This window comes from Solea senegalensis, linkage group LG8 (genome assembly GCF_019176455.1).
Source record: "Solea senegalensis isolate Sse05_10M linkage group LG8, IFAPA_SoseM_1, whole genome shotgun sequence".
Lineage (NCBI taxonomy): Eukaryota > Metazoa > Chordata > Actinopteri > Pleuronectiformes > Soleidae > Solea > Solea senegalensis.
The window spans coordinates 23,898,077-23,920,069 of NC_058028.1; the positions used below are offsets into that span (position 1 = coordinate 23,898,077).

The window sequence follows — 21,993 nt, forward strand, 5'->3', positions numbered from 1 at the left end:
AATTTTCCCTTTTTTTGTAAATAAAACAAAAACAAAGTATGGCATATGATTATATAGAAATTATTATATATGTTATATTGGCATGAAAGCACTGGACGTAAATATGCAGCATCCAGTCAAATCAATCAGCATGGATTCATTGATAGATGTGACAAGTATTGGTGGTTACGAGGCGACAGCCACAGGTGGTGGATCTCTACACCATCACAGAGGTCAGCGTGAGGTCACCATCGATCTCCAGGGTGTTAATGTTTCTGAGTGGAGTGATGCGGTGGTTGTAGGTGTGTGCCTGCATCCCATTGACCAGGATCCTGAAGCAGCTATTCTCACAGGAAATGGTCAACTGAAAAGAAACAACAAAGAACAAAGAAAAAGGGCATTTTATGATCACATGTGAAGCACAAACAGTTCTCTCTGCACAGAGAGCTTTTCAGAGCTAAATGTGGATGTGATCACAGATACTTTTCAACAAACTCATGTTACAAACATGTTATCATTACTCTGAGTTGAACGGAACCATGAATAAATTACAGAAGGTGACTTTGTGTTGTATGAGAAGGAAAGCCTGCTACCGTAATGTATGTTATAGTGGCACACTGTAAAAACACTCTTATTAAAGTAGAATACCGTAACATTTAAACAGTCTAAATTTGCAGACTGAGTGTGTGCCATAAATATGACCATTAGTTTACAGTGAAAGGGAAACATTTAGTATATAAATAAATGTATATATATATATATATATATATATATATGTATATACATATTAAAATCATACTGTACACATATATAAAAAAAATAATAGACCTTTAAATGGTAGATATATAGAACAGCTTTGTAGGACTTAAAACCCCCAGTGTGTCGTCTTACCGTGAAAGGCTGCCCCTGGTGGAAGGGCATGCCTCCACCACGCTCCTCGCTGCCCCAGTGCGCCCCCTGCTTAGTGTTCCGCACCACAGCGTGCTCATTGAAACGTGCATTGTAATGCAGAGCGATGCCAGAGTTGATGCTGAGATTCACATGGAACCTGTGGACACAGAGGTCAATACGTCCATAAAGCACGCATGGTTATAGATTTTAAATATTGCTCTTCAATGGCCTGATGAAGGTGAAGCTACTACATGTTAAAGTATAGGAAAAAAAACATCTAATACATTGTACATGTACAGTATATGATAAATAATGGACTCATGTTATTATATTGCTCTGCGCTAACAATACATGCTATGGAATGTACTATTACCAGGTGGCACTAAACCCTAAAATAAAACCGAGCATTTTAGCTTTGTTTAAACATACAGTACAGAGGGTATAAGAATGTGCAATATTAGAAGTAACCTTCGTATATCCTTTTTTCAACTAGGTAATCTGTTGAAAATGTTCTTTCATTTGAACCAACTATAAACACACCTACTCAAAAAGTACTTTGTGTGAATTTGTCAAATTTAGAAATATGTCACAGTTCAAAGTTCACTTGAAAAGAAAAAGTCTATTTTGTGACTTCTGCACAATTATTGCTACTTGCTACTATATCACTACTAAAATTAATCATAACTGTGACTCAACAGCAAGATTTTTTTTAAAGCCTGAATATGTGATCTATAAACGCGAACCTCCAGTATGTCACATAGTTGTGTATTATTGCCACGACAAATGACCTCTACGGGTTAAGTCAATAACAAGGTTGATCAGCTTTACTCAGTGACCTTTAAACAGACTGCACTGACTGATGAATTCTCCCTTATTCCCCATTGATCTCGAATAGTATCACAAAAAAATACATTTATTTGTCTTTAAATCCTTGAGGAAGATGGCATGACCTATGTCAGATTTACCACAGTCTCATCTCTGTGAATTGTTCCGATCAGGGGTCATTTCCTGTTTTGAAAAAAAAAAGTCCCTGTCACAGATAAACTGAACTAACGCCAAAGTTGAGGAAACCTGAGAAAAATAAACTGGATTCATTGCCAGGATATGAACCCAGAGAGTGTGGGTTCCACCTTCGGTTTGTTTTAGTTGCAATGAAAGTAAATCTCCAGATGAAATGATGATGAAAAGAATGAAAGGCTGCAGCTCACTGGACATTTTCAGTTCAACAAGCGGGAGAGAGTTTGAACAGCACAGGGTCAGGAAGCCCAGTGTACAAAGTCAAAATGCTGTGTCACTGTTTCTGCTGCGACTGAAGGAAATGTTGTCACCTCACATGAACTGAAACACTCACACTCACTGTTACTCTGGAAAATGTGGCTCCATTTTTCTGTCCTAGTTTAGTTTCTGGGAACACGATCATTGCATTTCACTGTTTCTTCTCTGTTATTGACATGTGGGATTAAATGGTATTAGATTATGGCTTTTAAACTTATTTAGATTTAATGTCTATAACATAATATTTATTTTAATTCAAGTTGTATCATTACTGACACAGAGACCAGTTAGCTGTGGGTTTAATGAATTACTTGTAAATGGTCTGTATTAATATAAATGGTCTGTATTAATATAAATGGTCTGTAGTTATATAAATAGTCTGTATTTATATAAATGGTCTGTATTAATATAAATGGTCTGTATTTATATAAATGGTCTGTATTTAAATAAATGGTCTGTATGTATATAAATGGTCTGTATGTATATAAATGGTCTGTATTTATATAAATGGTCTGTATTTAAATAAATGGTCGTATTAATATAAATGGTCTGTATTTAAATAAATGGTCTGTATTTATATAAATGGTCTGTATTAATATTATATAAATGGTCTGTATTTGGTCTGTATTTATAAATGGTCTGTATTTATATAAATGGTCTGTATTTATATAAATGGTCTGTATTTAAATAAAATGGTCTGTATTAATATAAATGGTCTGTATTTATATAAATGGTCTGTATTTAAATAAATGGTCTGTATTTATATAAATGGTCTGTATTTATATAAATGGTCTGTATGTATATAAATGGTCTGTATGTATATAAATGGTCTGTATGTATATAAATGGTCTGTATTTATATAAATGGTCTGTATGTATATAAATGGTCTGTATTTATATAAATGATCTGTATTTAAATAAATGGTCTGTATTTAAATAAATGGTCTGTATTAATATAAATGGTCTGTATTTATATAAATGATCTGTATTTATATAACCCTTTTCTAGTCTTGATGACCACTTAAATGTCGTATTTCCACCGGCTCTCCTCGCCTCGCCTCGGCAGAGGTGGAAATATGCCAAAAGCTGATTTACACTACAGTTTTGCCATTCACCCATTCACTCACACTTTCATACAGCGTGCAGTGCATTTTCTATCACTCCTCTTTCATACCCAGTCACACGCTGCTGACAAACACAACATTTTTGCAGAAGGCGCTGTCCATCCTGTCCAGTTGTGTCCATCCACTATTGAAATACTTCTTTACTCTTTTTTCTGGACATAGATTCATGTTCTCCAGAGTCAAAACTACCTACACCACCTACAACACTAACTTCCACTTTAGGGAGAAAGAAGCTCTGTACTGCACTGAACTAATAACTAAATAAACAGATCAGTCGATAATGAAAATAAGAGTTAGTTGGTGCCTGATTTTACTCCTCACTGTCTTGACTACTTAAGGTGCACAATTAGTTTCAGAGTAAAACTCCAGCAGCAGCTCATTAGAGAGTCAGACCTTGTGGCGTGGGGCTGAATATTTCCCTGGATAATGATGGTCTTCCCAGGTGTGAATCCACCGTTGATGGAGGTTCTGTATGGAACAACCTGCACAAAGGAAGGAATAAGAATTCATTATTATGGATGTAAATGTACTTGTGATTTGTTTACAGACTAAGGAGCAGGAAACAGTCATTTTTAACATAGTAATGGAAAAAAACTAAAGGGTTAATCCCACATAAAATGTCTGTCTGATACTCACAAACAGTCCAGAGGGAAATCCTGGTTGTGATGGAAATCCTGGTTGTGATGGAAATCCTGGCTGAGGAGGAAATCCTGGCTGAGGAGGAAATGCTGGACAAGTTGGGAAGGCAGGTTGAGGAGGAAAAGCTCCATGTGCAGGAAATGAAGGTTGAGAAGGACATACAGGATGTCCAGGGAACTACATATGGAAGGAAATCGCTATAATCAATTGTACTTCTTAGTGTTTTTTAAAATATTAGTATTAATAATAATTGTAGTGACATCCTCACCACGTTGCTCTGAAAGGCAATGGAGGAAATTTGAACAGTCCCGCCGACAACGATGGTGTCCACTCGGTTAACGGGAATACGATGCCTGTAGTCCATGAAGTGACTGCCGTTGATATTCAGCTGGAATGAGCAAATGTATGATTTAATTTGTGACTTTATTCTGAGCATTGAGGAATATTGTGGTTGCAAAAGTTGTAAAATGTCAGTTTATTGATGTATCGCCATCCAGAGCATGTGAGTGGAATGGAGGGATGATCCACTCTCACAATCTAATGAAATTGCTCACAACTTGACCCAAACACAGTACGTCTATTTCTGATTAAAAACAAAACACATTTTTCAGTGTGATGATGAGTTCGATGAGTTTGATCAGTTGACTGTGCAGTGATATGTGTGTGAGGCAGAGGCTGAAACAAGGGAAGCTCATCTCAGGCCAAGTTACTCACTGTATACATGAACGAATTAAACAAAGGAAACACGATAATTATGTAAAGCTGAAATGCTATCATAGTGTTTTTATTTACGGTGTATAATATGTACTATATAACGTAAACAGGCTATGCCACTGAGCAAATAACACACACTCACAAACTCCACACGGGACTGAGACACGAAAACGCTCGTCTTAACTATAAGTTATTATAGTTCACAAGAATAACCAAAACTAAATGTGAAAAAATAATTTTCGTTTACTGAAATAAAAATAAAAACTAAAGTTGATAACTAACTTGATAACTAATGTGCTTAGTTTTTGTCTTTGTACATTAATATTTTGCACCAAGGGAGTGGCACCCAAATTTCGTTATCCACAAAATAACGACAATAAAGGCTATTCTGATTCTGATATATGACCATTTATTTTAAGACCTTTTAGAGACGACAGAACTTCCCTTGCTGTCATAGAGCAATCACCTCTCGATCGAAGCATAATCATTTACGCCTAAAATATCATGTTCTCCATAAGTAGGCAAAGAAAATGCATTACTAGACTAGCAGTAGTACGGAACCGATCATTTTTAGATTATCAGCAATTTTAGCTCAACAGACCTGGAAGGAATCACGGGTGACTGTGATGAGCAGGTTGAAGACGGAGCCAGGAGGAAGTATGGAGTTGTTCTTCCTCTCCTCGCTGCCCCAGTTGCCGTGTTGCAGGGTGTTGGCGACCACACAAGAGTCACCGTCATACCGGGGGTTAAAATGGAGAGCAATGTCCGCATTGGTCCTGGAGCCACACTGTAAATTCACATGGAACCTAAAAGCAATCATGTGACAAGTCATTGATTATGAGAACTGAAAAAGATAAATACATCTGGCTTTAGAATAATTTTCTTCATTAAGAAGCTTGTCGTGAAAAATCATGTTGCAAGTCATGAAAATAATCAAATAAATAATAATAAGGGAGCATATAATAAGTCATAGTTGAGTAGAAACTGTAAATCTGCAAAGAAAACATTTATCTCAGAGTCACTTAAAGACGCACTGTGGTCCAAATATGTTGCCAGATGGCACCTGGTGCGGAATTGGACCTATAACCAATAAATCATTGATTCCATTGAACACATCTGACAGATTGTTTATATTTTTACTGGCACGCTGTACGGTTTTATCAAACTAACTTGGTTAATCGAATAAATCCCACCACACGGGGCGAAACAGTGTCACACTCAGCTCCGACACTCAATCTCTGTCTTTTCACGTGTTTATTAATTTTTTATCAGCAACTCCACACATGCTTTTTCTAACAGTGATTGTGCCGTCAGCAGGTAATCAACTGGAAAACACAAAATATAAACAATAACACTACGTTAATGGCACGAACATATACCTTATATTTAACATACTGTAAGTTACAATAACTTTGTATACATCACAACTCACCAGCTCAGTATCACCAGTCAAACCGAAGCACAGCATGTGAATAATAAGAATATGCACAAAGTAGACTGCTGCCGCTAGAGGGCGCTACAAACTCACAACAGTATAAATACAAAATAACATATTTGAAGAATAGGAGAACTCCACACACACACACGACGTCTCTCGCCCTTCAGACACTGGAAGTCCAGCAAATTCAAGGTAATGTCACAGTTGTATATGCACACACCAAATGTATAACTTAATCATAGGTACGACAGCCGAGAGAAAGGAAAAGAAAAGCTTATATGATGATAAATAAATGAAAAGAGCTGACCTTTTGGCTCCAGGCGGGACTTGTCCACTGATGGCGATCATCTTCCCCTCGTGCAGACCACCTTGGATTGACCCAGTGAAGGGCATTGTCTGGAAAGATTGGGTTTTTAACATATGATTAGCAGGGTTTTTTTTATTGTAACTGTTACAGCATGATAATCACATGACCTTAAATGACAAACATTCATACAGCAGGTTCACGGCTCAATAGACTGTTAATGCTGAAGTGTCACAAAGCTCCTACATTCAATCACCCATGACCTGTTTCCCCATCTGCTAACTTCAAGTTTAAGCCTCAACGATCACAGCAGAGATTCACGTGTTGGAGTGAATAATTTCATCAAGATGACAAACTTCACCCTGAGCATGAAGTTTACATCACAATCCAAAACATCATAGAGTTTAAAATACTCCATAGACTCCATTATTCACCTGTTTGTAATCCATGTAAATCCATGATAGGTAATCTGACACGATTTTGGAAGCTGCAAGTGTCCTATTTTTAGTCGATAAGTATGTAACAAAGGTTATTTTATTTGGAATATAATTGTGTGCATGTTTGGAAGTTGGATTCTGTGCCTGTTGTCAAACACACTTCATCTTCATCTTGAGAGATTAAGAATTCATCACAAAGACTGAGGAGATTTATTAGACAAGATATGGGACTGTGCACTGAGATACCTTAAAGGGCTTCAGCTGCTATGTAACATATTATTATTACACATTTTTCCTTCCTTGTCGTTTCCTAACTCCTCCTGAGACGTCTGCCTTATTTTAATATAACCATGGACTGCTATTTTAAGCAAATATGTGTAGTGTTCTGTGAGCTTTGTTTAGGTTTTAATGAAAATGTAATGTTGAAACAAGGTGTTTTTTCACAAAAACAACTAAAGGGTTGTTTCATAATGTGAAATGTTTCACATTATAAATCATCTTCTAATCAAGTCACCATGTTCTATAACAGTAGACTCTCACCATGTCACCACCCCAGATTGTAGAGGAACTAAGTCAAAACGTCAAAGTGAGCCATTTCCTCAATTTTTCAAATCTCACTGAGCTTTTCTCACTTTTTGACTTTTGCCAAACAACAAGTTAACACATGACGTGAAATGTTAACACAGCGTAAGACATCAGGTTATAATGAGCTAATTCATAGTTTCTCGTTAGAACACGATGAGGGTGTACTTGTACATGTCATAATAACATGAAAATATCTGGATATTCACTTTTATGTGACAGTAAATGTGTATGGCAGTGTGATAGCAAGACACTTTTATACACCTCTACAGCTTTCTGTAGAGGTGAAATAACGGATATTATTGTTAAACAAGAGTGAAACAGTGTTTAACGCTGCAGTTTCCTGTCTGTGATTCATCTTTGTGAACAGAAAAGATTATTTGTATGCTGTGTCCTTCATCTGAAAATGGGCTGTGTCAAGCAAAACTATCAGAGTTCAGCAGCAGAGCCGGGACGGATGAGGACAAGAGACATTTATCGAGTCAAACTACTGAACCCACTTCTGAAACCTTTTGTTAGTGCTTCTACTGAGAAACACAGAGATGGTTTGAATATTTAAAAGTTACACACGGCAACTTTAAGGCAAAAACACTTGTAAAAAGCTGACAGAAATGCCGAAAAATAAAACATCTTTTAATTATTTTTAATTAAGACCAGTCAAAATATAATAATATATTCATTTATATTAAAAATGAAATAGCCTTGTAATGAATAAAGTATCTCACAATCACTGTATCATCCTACCATCATTACCATGGACAAAATTGTATTATAGTGTAATAGTGTGTCCTCCTTTTAGGGGCTACGGAAATGGCCACCCGACCCCAGGCCCCTTGTGCTGGGGGCTGTAAAAACGCCCCTGCTTAAACTCTACACCGATCAGTGTGACGTCTCTGTGTGGAACTGGATTATTCCAATTATTAATCCAGTGTTTGTGTGTTTACTTTTGACTTTTAACATAACATGAGTCAAATACTCTCCCAGCGCCAACCACAGGCAGACATTTGTCCACCGTCTAACGGTTTCACCAAAAAACAGACACTTCATCAGCAAACGTCACCACATACATGTCGACAACCACTTACCGGATTGTAAAACGGTGTCTGAATAAAAGCCATGGTTCGACTTTGAATTGCGGAGCTGAAGTTTGCTGCAGAGTCTGGAGTAAAAAAGAAAAGAAGAAGAAGAAGAAGAAGAAACTTCTGACGCTTTTATAGTTGAGAAAAGTTTCGTTTGCATTGCAGGAGGCGGGGCCAGGAGGCGGTGTCGTTTAAAGTCAAGCGGTCACAGAATGATCCTTCAACTTTGTTTGTCTCTGCTCAGTCAGGTGATCGATCATCAATAAATGATCAGGTTTATACAGTGTATCAGTTCTTTATCAGTGTTTGTGCCAGCTGTTTGTTGAACAATGGAGTCTGTAGACACGACAGAGACAGTTATTTCCTCCACTATATTGTTATTATTACCTTTTTTTTAATTCACAAAAGACATGGAGAAGAATATGGAGGCTAGTTTAATGTAACATAGTGTTTGTTAATGTATATCGTTACTATGATACGTGTTTGTTTATTTATAGTTGTTATAAGGTCAAACTTTTTTTGTGTTGTAGCAGTTCATCATTTCAGGGTGAAAAACTAATAAAAGTACATGTATAAATAGACTGTATATTTTAAAACAAATGGCCTGATTCTTTTGATTTTTTTGCTGAAGTCAATTAGGAAGTAGGCCATTTAATATAGTCTTATTATATTAGGGGTGACCCTGTAGATGGCAAAGAGAAATCAAAGTTATTTATTGATCCAATCCAATCCAGCTAAATGACTTTAAATCCAACAACAGCTGAAACAATGTGCTGTATATCAGAGATAGAATATAAAAACATAAGACCGAATAGACCTAAGAGCAAGTAAATGATGAGTAAAATAAAGTAGATTATCTCAAGGCACTGTACATAGTAAGGCAGAAACCTTAACAATATTATAGAGAGAAGAGAAACCCAACAGTTCACACAATAAGCAAACACGAGGCATCAGTGACAGAATGTGCAGCATGTGCCTCGGCTGGTGGGGCCCAGAACAGACAAGATAGGAGCAGATATATAACAGTTGTATCAAGTTATAGGTTTAGACAGTTCTTAATCAATGTTCACATGTTTATAGAACTACAATGTCATGAAAAGCAGCAGAAAATCAATTAAATTAAATGAAAGTGTTTTTTGGCAAATTTGCTAAATTCTCACTTATTTGTATTATTAATAATGATAATAATAATAATAACAGATTTTATTTATAGGGGCGATATAGAGAAATGGAAAAATGGAAGAGTGTGTGGTGGACAAGTAGAGCTGGATGTCATCCACATACTGTAGCAGTGGAACTGAATGTTGTGTATGTGAAATATATGGCCGAGGACAGAGCCATGGGGAACACCAGAAAAGACGAGGGGGTGGATGGGATGTGAATGTTTTTAACTGAGTAAACTGAGAGCTGCGAGGCGAAATACAGTATACAGGGAAGTGTCTGAAACACCAGTGGAGGCTCGTTTGTTCATGAGAATGGTGTGGGAGGGTTAGGGTTAGAGCTGCACTGTCCAGAGTCAACAGCCACAAGATCTCTATTGAAGTCTGCTTTAATTTAACATGTTGTGAATTATATTCTGCTGAGGAAAGTAGAGGATGAAGTTCGGCACATAATAGTGGACACAGTGTGATTGACAGCTGATATTGTCCAACTGGAGCCTCTGAATGTCTGATTGCAAAAGGTCAGAATCTTAAGGATGGCATCACTGCCTACAAATACTTTGTTACTGTACTTAAGTACAAAATTCACGTATCTGTACTTCACTTTGTTATTTGTACTTCTCGCAACTTTTACTTTTCCACGACATTTCCTTAAACTATATTTGTTACTACCAAATACAATCAGAAGAAGAAGAGTTGGTATTATGGTCTGTATTTACAGTATATAGAGTTTTTCTAGTCTTGATGAGCTGCTTTACTCTACAGTTTTCACCCATTCACACGCTGCAACGTGGGGTTAAGTGAATTGCCCTATCACTGAGCTACCGTTGCACAATCCTACGTCCACAAGACTTTTACTTCTAAAACTTAAATACATTTTATATCAGACTGTTGATACTTAAGTACAGTAAATGTCATGTACTTTAAGGCTTTTACTTAAGTAATATTATAAAACCCCTACCAAAGTCATTTTCTGGTAAGATACTTGTACTTTTACTCACACAGCAGCACATATTGTTTTGTATTTATGAATAACTGTATCTGGAGTTCGTCATCCTGTTGCCTGTGTTGCTGCCTCAGTCTTAACCAGCCTGTGTATAATCATTCCCACATGTCAGAGCCTCTAGCTTTAAAGGTCCAGTGTGTAACATTTAGAAGGGTTTATTTTTCAGAAGTTTAGTAAACCCAGAGGTTTAATTGCTTAAAGATAAAAAAAATATTTTTTCATCTTTGTGTCCTGACAATTCTCCTTTTACTTGTACTCTGAGGGTGTTGTTTTACAGAGGCTCCTTTGTTGCACTACCATGTTTCTACAGCAGAAGCTTATTGTGCAAACCAAGGAGAAGGGCTCTGCCACGTAAACCAACAAAGAAGAAGAAGAAGAAGGACTTGTGAAAGAGGAGGTTAAAAAAGTTGTTTTATCGGTAATGATTCACAGCATCTGTGTTGCCACAGAAAGCCAATCCGAGGTTCACTGCAGCATTAAGCAATACTGGGAAACGAGCCCTCCCACATACTGCCTGCATTTCCACCGAAATCCTGGAATGACTCATCCATTGGAATGGAGTGATTCCTTCAAAGCAAGAGGAAAAACATTTGAACTGCAAACACACATGTGGACAAAAACAAAAAAAAAGAGGAAAATGCAACTCCTTCAAATGTGTGACCAGTTCATACTCATTATTTACAGACAGTTATTGTGTAGAGTGGAGAACAGAACACTTTAAAAAAGTGTGTTTAACTGTGTAAATGAACCTTCTATGGACTCTCTGTTCAGTCTGTGGATAATCTTACAAAATAAAAAGGTTGTCAGTGTCAGCATTCATTAACATCCCCTGTTGATTTTGATGCTTTCTACTTTGTAGAGACTGTGTGAGAGGCTATATTGCTACATCCTATACATTTTCTATTATAGCTACTTAAATCTGCATCTTTCATCCGTCAAAAAATTGACTGGCGAACAAATGTGGAGCTAAATAAACTCATATGGCCTGAGCTGACCTGAGAAACAAAGGAAACAAATGTGTGGTTGGTGCACACTCGATGAAACTTACTGAGTATATTCATTTAAAATGAGGTAACTTTGGTATTTAATGGAAAAAGAAAACACAGCTCGAGTGAAAAGGTTTAGATATGTATACTGGATCAATAAATGTTTCTGCACAGACCTGTACACAGCTCCAGTTTTATTGAAAGACTAGCTCAGGCCAAGCGTGTTGCTGAATGAACCAGGATTTACTGGCTTTACAATAATAATTGGTATTCCATCAAAGGTCCATGTAAAATTCTTTACTTTTTATCATTTCTCTTACAGCCTTCTGTACTGAATGTGTCTCACTTTTAGTTGACCTGTAATAGTTCACTTGCAGGACACGAGGTCAGTATCTATAATATTGATCCCCATCAGATGCAAAGCTGCAGCACTTTTATTACATAAGTTGATGAATGACCAGTCATGTGCCTCTCAGGACTGATCATAAAGAACAACACGGCAGATAAGATAGGACCGTGCCATCAGTCAATAAGTGTCAAAAGCAGATGACAAAGACTCAATATCAAGTCAAACTCTGCATATCACATGGTTTCAAAAACTCTTCCCATACTCCATGTAACAAGAGGAAGCAGTGAGTCTCCTGATGAAATGGAGAAGTCCATTTGGTAAAGTATAGCATGACAGAAAACCCCATGACTTTTTTTTTGTACAGCTCCTGCTTGTAAAGAAGAAGCAGTGTGAAAACGGTGTGACATACTGTATATCCTTCAGTGAACCCATGTTCCACTTACAGTGAGTAAATTCATGCTCAGGAGGACGTTTTGTAAGTTTTGTAATCCACTGAAAACACACCGCTTCACAGACTGAGCTACACAAGCTGCCTTTTTTATTGCACTGCTACTTCCTTACTTACTATTAAATATTTCTACATTTATTTTGTAGTTTGCTTTTTGATTTGTTTTACCTGTTTCTGCCGTGCCTGTGTTGCACTTTGGTCGACTGCGATTGCTTAAAAAGTCCTATATAAATAAAGTTGACATTGACAAGGAGTGAGTTATTAAAACAGTTTCATAAATCAGCCACTTCATTTATCTTTAAATCAGCTTTAATGTCTACAGTTGTTCAGACCAGAAGCTTCCAAAATATCAACAAATTATGTACAAAAATTCTCCCAACCCACCCTCAAAAAGAAAAACACCAATCAACTGTCAACAGTTTCGAGTGTCTATCATCTATACATAAATACAAATGAAGTACCAGTTACAATGAAACCATGTACTCACACAAGCACTGTATTTTAAATACAACAACCAGCACTTTATATACATGTATACATTGGGTCACTGCTTGATCATGCTTGATTGGGTTTCACCATTTCTTTATTTTTGAAGCCCATGACATTCATTGAATATCGTACACACATACTGACTGGAGTGAGGCAGGACACACACACACACACACACACGCACACACAGCTGCAGCATTATCACATAATTCACAATTAAAATTTTAAATTCACAAGAGCCATTGTCCTGCCAGGATTCAAACTGAGCAAATCAGAACATTTCAAGTGCAGTTCATGTATAAAATCTCTGTGTGGCTGAATCTGAACTGCCGTTTTGAAGCCTCGATGTTCACAATTTGGCTGGCGCCATGCTGACATTTTTTGCAAAAGGAAGTTCACAGACATCATCTAGAAACCGGGCCCCGCCAGAAGAACATAAGCGGGTCCAGTTAAGGGGTTTCCAACCAGAACCAGTTATACAATTTAAGGGAGTTGTCCTCTCCACTCAGGTTACCCCAAGTATCCTGTTGTTCCTGATTAGGACCATGTCTCATCATCATCATCATCATCATCAGATCCAGATCACATGACACCACCACATGAAAACAGACCTTGTGCAGTTTTTGACAAGAGAGTTCTTCAAGGCGGTCAGCTCTCAGCTGCTGTATTTGTACATGTATGGACAGTGAGCATGCAGACCCTGATGACAGAGATCTCTCAGACAGTGATGATGATGATGATCCCACAACCTTCACCAGCAGACAAAAGCGGCAAAGAGACAGAAATTGGGAGTGTTGGAAAACAAGTGAGCACATGGACAGAGAGGAGCAGAGGCACAGATGAAGAGGAAGTGTAGGATCCAAGGGAAGCCATGGAGATCAGACACAGCAGGAGCAGGCAGGGGTGGATCAGTCGACACCCAGTTGACAGGAAATGACAGGGAAGAGAAAGATGGAGTGATTCTCAGAAACACACAAAAAAGTACGTCAGTACTGAGAACGTCAGTATTCAGAGAGCAAGGACTAATATGCCATGTTAGGAATAAAGAATTCAGAGACACTTCCCCAAAATACAAAAGTCACATTTCAGATCCTTTATATCAGTTGATAATCAGCAGGACAGAATCATAATATTCACATTTCTTTATAAAATCCTATTCTTTTTTTAACATTTGCATTTGATTGATCATGTATTGGTTCTTTTCAGCTCAAACCCATTCTGCCCTCACGCCGTTGTGACATGAATATGTGGATAATGATACAGCAGTGATGAACTAAATCAAAGACTCCCCTTGTTAGTGTTGGTGTTGTCGGCTGGTTCGCTCTGGGACAGGAATGTCCCATCTGTCTATGATACATACTCATTAGTCTTCCAGAAGTGTCCAGGGTGAGAGAGCCTGCGGTTCAGTTTGGGAAGTTTCTCCAGCATGTCTGACATCAGGGTGAAAGTCGGCCTGTCGTCTGCCTCGAAGGACCAGCAGGCGGAGAGGATCTCCTGTTGGGAAACAGGTGGATGGTTAATGGAAAATCAAGTTAAGGCCAGAATTACTCTGTAACGTGACGTTGTCTACCTTCAAAGTCACTTCACAAGTCTACATTTTTAATATTATCCTTATTGTAACAATAGAAGGGAGTCTTACTTAAGATGCATGTTTATGACCTATTTTTTATTTTAACCTTAATTTTAAAAGGTGCTGGATAACATTTTGTTTACTGTGCAATGTAAATTAAACTGGACCTGAGATAGAACCCTGTGGCACTCCAAAGGAAATGTGTTCCACAACAGAAGCAGGGGACTGTGACTAATCTGCAACAAGCTAATTCAGCATGAGCGATGAAGAGCACACACACTGTGTTCAGATGGTATAACGTCAGTTGATTTGAATGAATACATCATAATTAATAACTCTTTACTGTTCAGCTAAACATGACACACGTGTGATTCCACCGGAAGGTTAGGTTTGCTATTCAAACTAAATAACAGGGATGGTACTGATTAAACATTTGCTGATGAACTGCCTTTCACAATTTTACTGATTAATTTAATGACTAATAACAACTGAATAAATAATGAATACGACCGTTTAATTTGGTTTAATTTCTACAGACCTCACATGCTGTGATTGCGGTTAACAGAAGAAGAAGAAGAAGTCAAAGTTACAGAAGTGAAAAACTTCCTCAGTGACAAACGCTCTCCTCTGGATGTCATTTCAGTTGACTGGTGGTAAAAGAACGCACCAGCAATCACCAGGTTTAACATGTAATACCTGTGAATCAGAGTGTTTCTCTGCAGCCTGACTGAACAAGACAGAGCTGATTAATGATGATCACACGATAAAAGGAGTCATTAAATGTAAGATTAATCACCACAAAATCAGATTAGAGAATTATTAGAAACACTGTGAATGTGAATAGTCTTTAATCAGTAAAAATCTACTCAAAAATATACAAACTTATTCTCCAGCGTGTAAAATTAGTTGTTTTTTATTGTTTTTGTTTTTCCCAGAAGAGAGAAGTTTTGAATTGACTCGTATGGCCAACGTCAAGTAAGACCATTTATAAATCTAAAAGATGCTGAAAAACTTGTTGACTATTGTAATGTACTTTTTTACTGGCCAAGGAAAACCACTGACAGACTTCAGCTCATCCAAAAGCTGCTCGTTTATTAACCAGAACCAGGAAGAGAGAGCATACGAGTCCAGTCTTAGCTGCATTATTATATTATATTGTTGGATTTGCTGTTGAAATGTTATTTTCCTTTTATTATGAAGCACTTTGAGCTGCAATTCTTGTACAATAAAGTTTATTATTATATTATTGTTATCATTATTATTATTATTATTATTATAATAATAATAATATGTGCTGTGGTTGCAATAACTCGCAATATAAAAAATCATCAATTTGGGCAGTCTATAGTAGGTTCTGGCTTAAAGATGACAATGAATGGTGAGGCTTGTTGCTGTGCCATGTTAGCAGACCCACCGTAACCTCCTTCCCCAGATTGGCATCTGTCAGCACATTCTTCATGCCCACACCGCTGCCAACGAGCCAGATTTTAGCTTCCACAGGTTGGTTGGTGATTGGCCAGTCTCCGACCTGAAGCTCATACCAGACTGTGCTGAAAGTGACACGACACAAAGGTCAGAGACAGAGAACAGGCAGCTCAGAGTCTTTCTCATTCACTTTCTGTCTGTCGTAAGTGGCTCACATGGACATAAAGCTTTCAGAGCACATGGACTTTCTCTATCCATGTGATTTTGTCTTTGATGTGATTTTATTCTGAATGACCTTTCGCAAACACATATGAAACTAATTCACAAACTATACTGCAAGTCTATAGTGAGTCTAGGTGACTCTAATGTTGACCCTATGTTTTTGCCTTTTTATTAATTCCTGTGCTCTCTCGTGTTCGTGCTGCCATTGATGCTTATCCTCGCCGCTGTTTGGAAATGATTCTGATTGGTGGGTTTCTTACTCAAGAACATGTTTTAGCTGCCACCATCATCAAAGACAGCACCCACCCACAACATGGACTGTTTACACTCCTGCCCTCAGGACGGAGGTACAGGAGTGCCAAATGCAGGACAACCCGTCTAAAGAACTCTTTTTACCCCACTGCCATCAGAATGCTCAACAGCTGAACGGGACTACAATAATCCTGTCACCTGGTTACACTGTCACTTTAATCTGTTACCGTCACTTTAAAACCTGAAACATGTCACTTTAAATCTGTTAAATTGCACAACCAGTGTTCACTTTATGTACAGTTCTTATTTCTTGTTTATATGCATATGTTTACACTTATTTTATGCATATATGTTATGTTAGTTTTTTTGTAATATTCTTATTCCTTGTATATATGCATATGTTTACACTTATTTTATGCATATATGTTATTTTAGTTTCTTTGTAATATTTATATTTTTCTTATGTATATTTATACTTTTTTTCTACAAAAGCATCTCTTTTCTACTTTATGCTGGTGTTTTTGAGTGGACAGCAAAGTAAGAATTTCATTGTACAGGGAAACGTGTTTCTTTACTATGCATATGACAATAAACACTTTGAATCTTATTCCTCTTTACTACCTCTACTCCTGTAACTTTCTAGAAGCCCAACCTTACACGAGCCGACGTTCCAGAATTACAACCTTACTTTCTCGGACCAAATCTTCAAAATGCCAGTATGAGCCAACATTCTGGAACTATAATATTATATGACAATATTACACCTTATAAATCAAACTTTTTTTTAAATTCTAACTTTAAAGTGCCAGTGTAGAACTTCTGCCTGTGATTAATTATCAAAACACTGGCAACTTCTCAGTTAACCTGATGCAATAAGCATTCCTTATATCAAACCTCCATGTTTATTTGTAACAGAAGAATCCACTTCTGAAACTTAACATAATAATCATCAAGATTATCAACATAAACTATATTTCAGTGCTTCTGTTCCATTTGAAACGAAGCATAACTTGAGTGTTAGTGTTTAAGTGCAATAAACATTGGTCAGTACCCAAAGGCATAGACATCAGCAGCTTTGGAAAAAGGCAGCTGGTCGTCATCCACCTCTGGACTCATCTTACGGACAATCTCTGGAGCCAGGTAGTGAATCCAGCCGTGGGGTATCCGCAACACATTATTCCGTCTAAATGCATTGAAAACACACATTAAAGATAACCATTCATATAGACATACAGAGTGATTTTTTAAAATTGTTTTATTAACTTTTCGCTTTATTTGACTCCTACCTGCCTTCTTCTACCACGCCAGACATCCCAAACAGGCCAAAGTCTGTGATGACCACCCTGTTTGTGTCATAGAACACGTTCTTAGACTTCAGATCCTTATGAATGATGCCTTTGGCATGAAGATAACCCATTCCCTGCAGAAGAGAAGCAACACATTTATACATTTATTCTAGAGAGTGGGTGATGACGAGCATGTTCATGGTTGAGTAACACCTCCACGTACACAATTACTCACAGTGCAATAATTTTAGTTGCCAAACAGTTTCCCTGGAATTCTATATGTAGGAGACACGTCATAAATCAACATAAACTAATCGAAAATCTTGCATTTCACCGTCTCTAATGCATGAAAAATAATACAAAGCCTACATAAGATGTATCATATTTAGATTTAAATAATTTCTTCTATGTGTATTATTTAATTAGGGTCCAATTGTTTTAAATCGTTCAGTTTATTTGCCAATGTCTTGACTCCTACCTCAACCTTCTTTCGGCTTCTCCCTACGTTCAATAAAATGCACTTTGGATGAGAAGACAATGATTATTATTATCTGCCTTTGATCTGACCTTTACATGTGCAAAGATCAGCCGTGTGAGTACTGCTGATTAGTCAGTGGGTGGTGGAGTAACTGGAGTACAGTTGGCATCTGTCATTACTCTGTAATTGTCTGTAATGGATTTTTCTGCATTTGCCTTTGTTGTCAATGTCTGTTTAAATTCATTAATCCCTTCATTGTCTAATCTTTATCCTCCTACATGAGAGTCACGGGCGGCGCTGGTGCCACAAGGCAACAGGCGTGGTACACTGCTGCTGCAGACAACACGTGTGTCATGAAGCGACCGTATTTCCTGTTTCTCAAACATTTAACTTTCCTTCACTTTCACCTTCAAACACCGATGTCATCAATACTCTTGCCTTTGATATGATGAATGTGTTGATGTCATCAGAGTGGAAACGGCAGCAGCGCAACGTTACATCAACTGCCGCAAATCACCAAAGAACAAAATAAATCTCTTCGTGTTACCATACACAGGAGGATGACACTCAATTGGGGAATAGGCAATGTGAAGTATGGGGAAAAAAAAATACAGAAAAACCCAAAGTATCAGAATGTGAAAACCACGTTGGATACAGGAGCCAGCCTTTCACAATACATGGAAAGGCTAGAGGAGAGGAGACTGTATTTCAAGTTTCGTAAAGATGAAATATTCAAGCGGTTAAAGGTGACGACGTTTGCACAAATGATCATTCAGGCAGCCTCCGCGTCAGACGTGAATGAGATCGAGAGAGACAGTGACTCACACGGAGGCAAAGATGCAAACCTGCGGTGTCACTTCAGTCACCAGGATGTAAGAGACACCAGGGACACTGAGCATCTGCGGAACACAGCAAAGTCAACACACTTTGGTGTTTTCAGCTGCGAGCGAGACATGAGCCTCGAGAGTGAGGCGTCGGCGCTTGAGCTGGCGGACAGACCCTATCCCAACTGCCCCTACATGCTGCTGGACGTACGGCAGCGAGATGATTACAACCGCTGTCACATCATCGGTGCATACAGTTTTCCACTGCCCATGCTATTTCAACAGGAGGGAATCAAAGAAATGTGGGGATATAAAAATGTACCAGGGAAAATGATCATCTTGTACGATGAGGACGAGAGCGTTGCCAGTCAGGCGGCCACCGTCATGTGCCAACGAGGATTTGACAATGTCTTCATGCTGTCTGGAGGTCTCAGGATAATCTCAAAGCAATTTCCAGAAGGGATGACGACAGGCTCCATGCCAACATCCAGTTTGTCCTCGTCCACTTCCTCCACTTCCTCGTGTATGTCCTCGTTCGCTTCCTCAAAAAGGAGAAAGAATTTGCAGCAGCAGCAGCAGCCGCAGACAGCAAAGATACAGACAGCAGAGAGGAGGAGGCGGTTCACATCTCATGAGCTGTCCAAGATCCAGCAGCAACTGGAGGAAATCAGCTCCCAATCTAGAGTGTGTAGGGTTGGAAGTCAACAAAGCTCTGGCGTTCAAAGCAACAGACACTTGAAACTGTCCGGCCGCACGTCAACCATCCGCTCCCAGTCTGGGCTGCCCAGAATCGAAAGTCAACAGACTTCCATGGGTCAAAGCAGGAGACCGTGGAAATAACCCCACCAACCCTCAGCCAGTTGCATGTCTTTATCGATTTATCAAGTCAAGTCTAAAGCAAAACAAAAAAAACGTGACTTAAGTCTGACTCGAGTGAATCATGTGACTCGAATCCTCGTCTGTGGTGGGAACGGTAAAAGACAACACACTGTATGTTTACCAATGACAGACAGACAGACAGACAGACAGCAGTGCTTACCTTGACTATGTCCTGTGCAATCTGTCTGGTTTTATTGATGTCCAGCATGTGACCTCTTTCTCTCACAACAGAGAACAAAGTCAAACCTTTGCAGAAACTATAAAACAAAACACATGAAATATTACTGAAAAACACATCAAGTATATCAAAAATGAAGTACGTATGGATTGTTGATATCAATACTACTACTACTAATAATAATAATAATAATAACAAACTTAATTCTGACAAATCACCTGGTGATGATGGCGAGGTGGGGCGGAGCCAGGCAGGCGCCCATGAACAGGACCACATTCTCGTGCCTGGTCTGCCTGTAGTTCATCACCTCCTTCTTGAAGAGCTTCAGGTGATCCTGGTTGTTGCCGTCAATCTCCATGAGGCGAATGGCCACCTCACCGTGCCAGCGACCCTTATGCACCCTCCCCCAGCGACCCTGGACAGTCACACAGACAAATGTGTCAGCTGGGTTGGACCGAGACACTGTTGGTCCATGTCTACTTTGTCTCCATCCTCACCTTGCCAATAAGCTCTCCCAGCTGCAGCTGCTCAAACGGGATGTCCCACTCCTGCAGGTAGACGCTGGTCTGGCTGGCTTTACGACAGATCTGGCCCCTCCAGCGACCAGCGGTCCCACGGCGACATATGGAGGACGGCAGGTCCTCCAGCTCATCTTCATCATACTCCTCGGCAGCATAACTATTATTAGCGTTGCTCTGGTCAGCTGCTTCCTCGTCCTCAGCTGGGTAGTCTTCCTCTGCCCCCTCCTGCTGGGACAAATAGCAGAATAAAGGGACATTGGCTGATGGACAAAATGGGCCCAGAAAATATTCTTCAAAAACAATGTTCACATGTCTGGGGTCAACTTTGAGCACTTGTTTATTTTGTTATGCTACAAGATGTGTTTCTTAGGATTATTTCTCACTTTGCAGCGATGACAGAGGACAACGTCGCTCAACACTTAACTGTTGCTCACAAAACTTACTTTGTATCACCTGACCATCATTCTGTCAACATGTTTGCATCTACTGGCAAGTTTGTGTTCATTTTTCTTTATTTTTGATAGATTGGATGACATTGTTGATAGAATTATGGAGGCAGCAATTTAGAATGTTGCTTCACTTTGAGGACAACAGGAGCTCAAGGAATGGAGGTTGTGCTTTGCTCGTTACAATCCAGAGAGAATTTGAAGAACATCACAGACATGGTGTCTATACATCACACAGTTTGTGCTGCTTAATATATTATCCAACTTCCTCTGATGATTACGACGAGTGTTAGGGTCAAAGTCGTAGTATTAAAAACGTCATAATATTACGAGATAAAAGTCATAATATTACGAGAATAAAGTCGTTATATTATGACGTTTATAATATTACACGAATAAAGTTGGAATCTTGCGTGAATTAAGTCGTAATATTATTACACATTTATCATTATCTAATGTTTTATTATTAAATAGCAACAGGCCGCAGATGTAACCGGTGGTAGCCTTGCAGTCGACCACTAGCAGCCATTTCCTTCACCTGTAAACAAACGAGATGATTTCCTCCAAGTCTGTTTGATTCTTTCTTCCAAACAGACTCAGTTACTCAATGTTTTCAAAGTCCTTTTGAAGATAATGCGATGTGAAAATATTAAGAATGTCTGTGTTTGTGAAGCCCCAATCAAAATGTAACTTCACAAAATGCTCTCATCTCAACGTTTCTTATCTTGACGCAGGCTGCAGCTGATCATCTGGGACTTTGCTTGAATAATAATTCTGACTTTATTCTCATAACATTAGGACTATATTCTCAAAAGGCCCTAATACTCCGTTGTACATGATGTAGTATACTGGTTATACAGAAATGGAAAAGCTATGTTGCAGGACATGAATACTACACAAGCACATTTGTCACGTATACTCACCGCTCCATGTTCTGTGGATGGGAGCTGTGTCTCAGTGACGGTCACCTGTGACGCTCTGTGAGGAAAAACATGTGTTTTAAACGTCATTAT

At 38.5% G+C, this 21,993-nt stretch overlaps 2 protein-coding genes across 6 annotated transcripts in view; both read right to left on the reverse strand.

Annotated features, from left to right (window-relative positions):
• Nucleotides 1-25: 25 nt before the first annotated feature.
• On the reverse strand, nucleotides 26-8,629 carry LOC122773297 (galectin-9-like). The gene is made up of 8 exons (XM_044031868.1): nucleotides 8,468-8,629; nucleotides 6,367-6,455; nucleotides 5,223-5,427; nucleotides 4,176-4,295; nucleotides 3,905-4,084; nucleotides 3,662-3,750; nucleotides 871-1,027; nucleotides 26-343 (listed from the first exon to the last, which is right to left on the reverse strand). Exons 1-8 carry the CDS (start codon nucleotides 8,498-8,500, stop codon nucleotides 197-199), a joined length of 1,020 nt encoding a protein of 339 aa, XP_043887803.1. The 5' UTR covers nucleotides 8,501-8,629; the 3' UTR covers nucleotides 26-196.
• Nucleotides 8,630-12,701: 4,072 nt separating this feature from the next.
• Nucleotides 12,702-21,993, reverse strand: part of LOC122773705 (kinase suppressor of Ras 1-like) — a 33,401-nt gene continuing 24,109 nt past the window's right edge. For 4 of the 5 annotated variants that reach the window (XM_044032578.1, XM_044032577.1, XM_044032575.1 and 1 more), the window contains 8 exons: nucleotides 21,904-21,958; nucleotides 20,511-20,762; nucleotides 20,232-20,428; nucleotides 19,996-20,092; nucleotides 17,655-17,788; nucleotides 17,420-17,551; nucleotides 15,884-16,019; nucleotides 12,702-14,393 (listed from right to left, as the gene is read on the reverse strand). In XM_044032578.1, the coding sequence (XP_043888513.1) occupies nucleotides 14,247-14,393; nucleotides 15,884-16,019; nucleotides 17,420-17,551; nucleotides 17,655-17,788; nucleotides 19,996-20,092; nucleotides 20,232-20,428; nucleotides 20,511-20,762; nucleotides 21,904-21,958 (1,150 nt within the window). In that variant the 3' untranslated portion in view covers nucleotides 12,702-14,246. The remainder of the gene's footprint in view (nucleotides 14,394-15,883; nucleotides 16,020-17,419; nucleotides 17,552-17,654; nucleotides 17,789-19,995; nucleotides 20,093-20,231; nucleotides 20,429-20,510; nucleotides 20,763-21,903; nucleotides 21,959-21,993) is intronic. The other variant, XM_044032574.1, reaches the window with a different exon arrangement.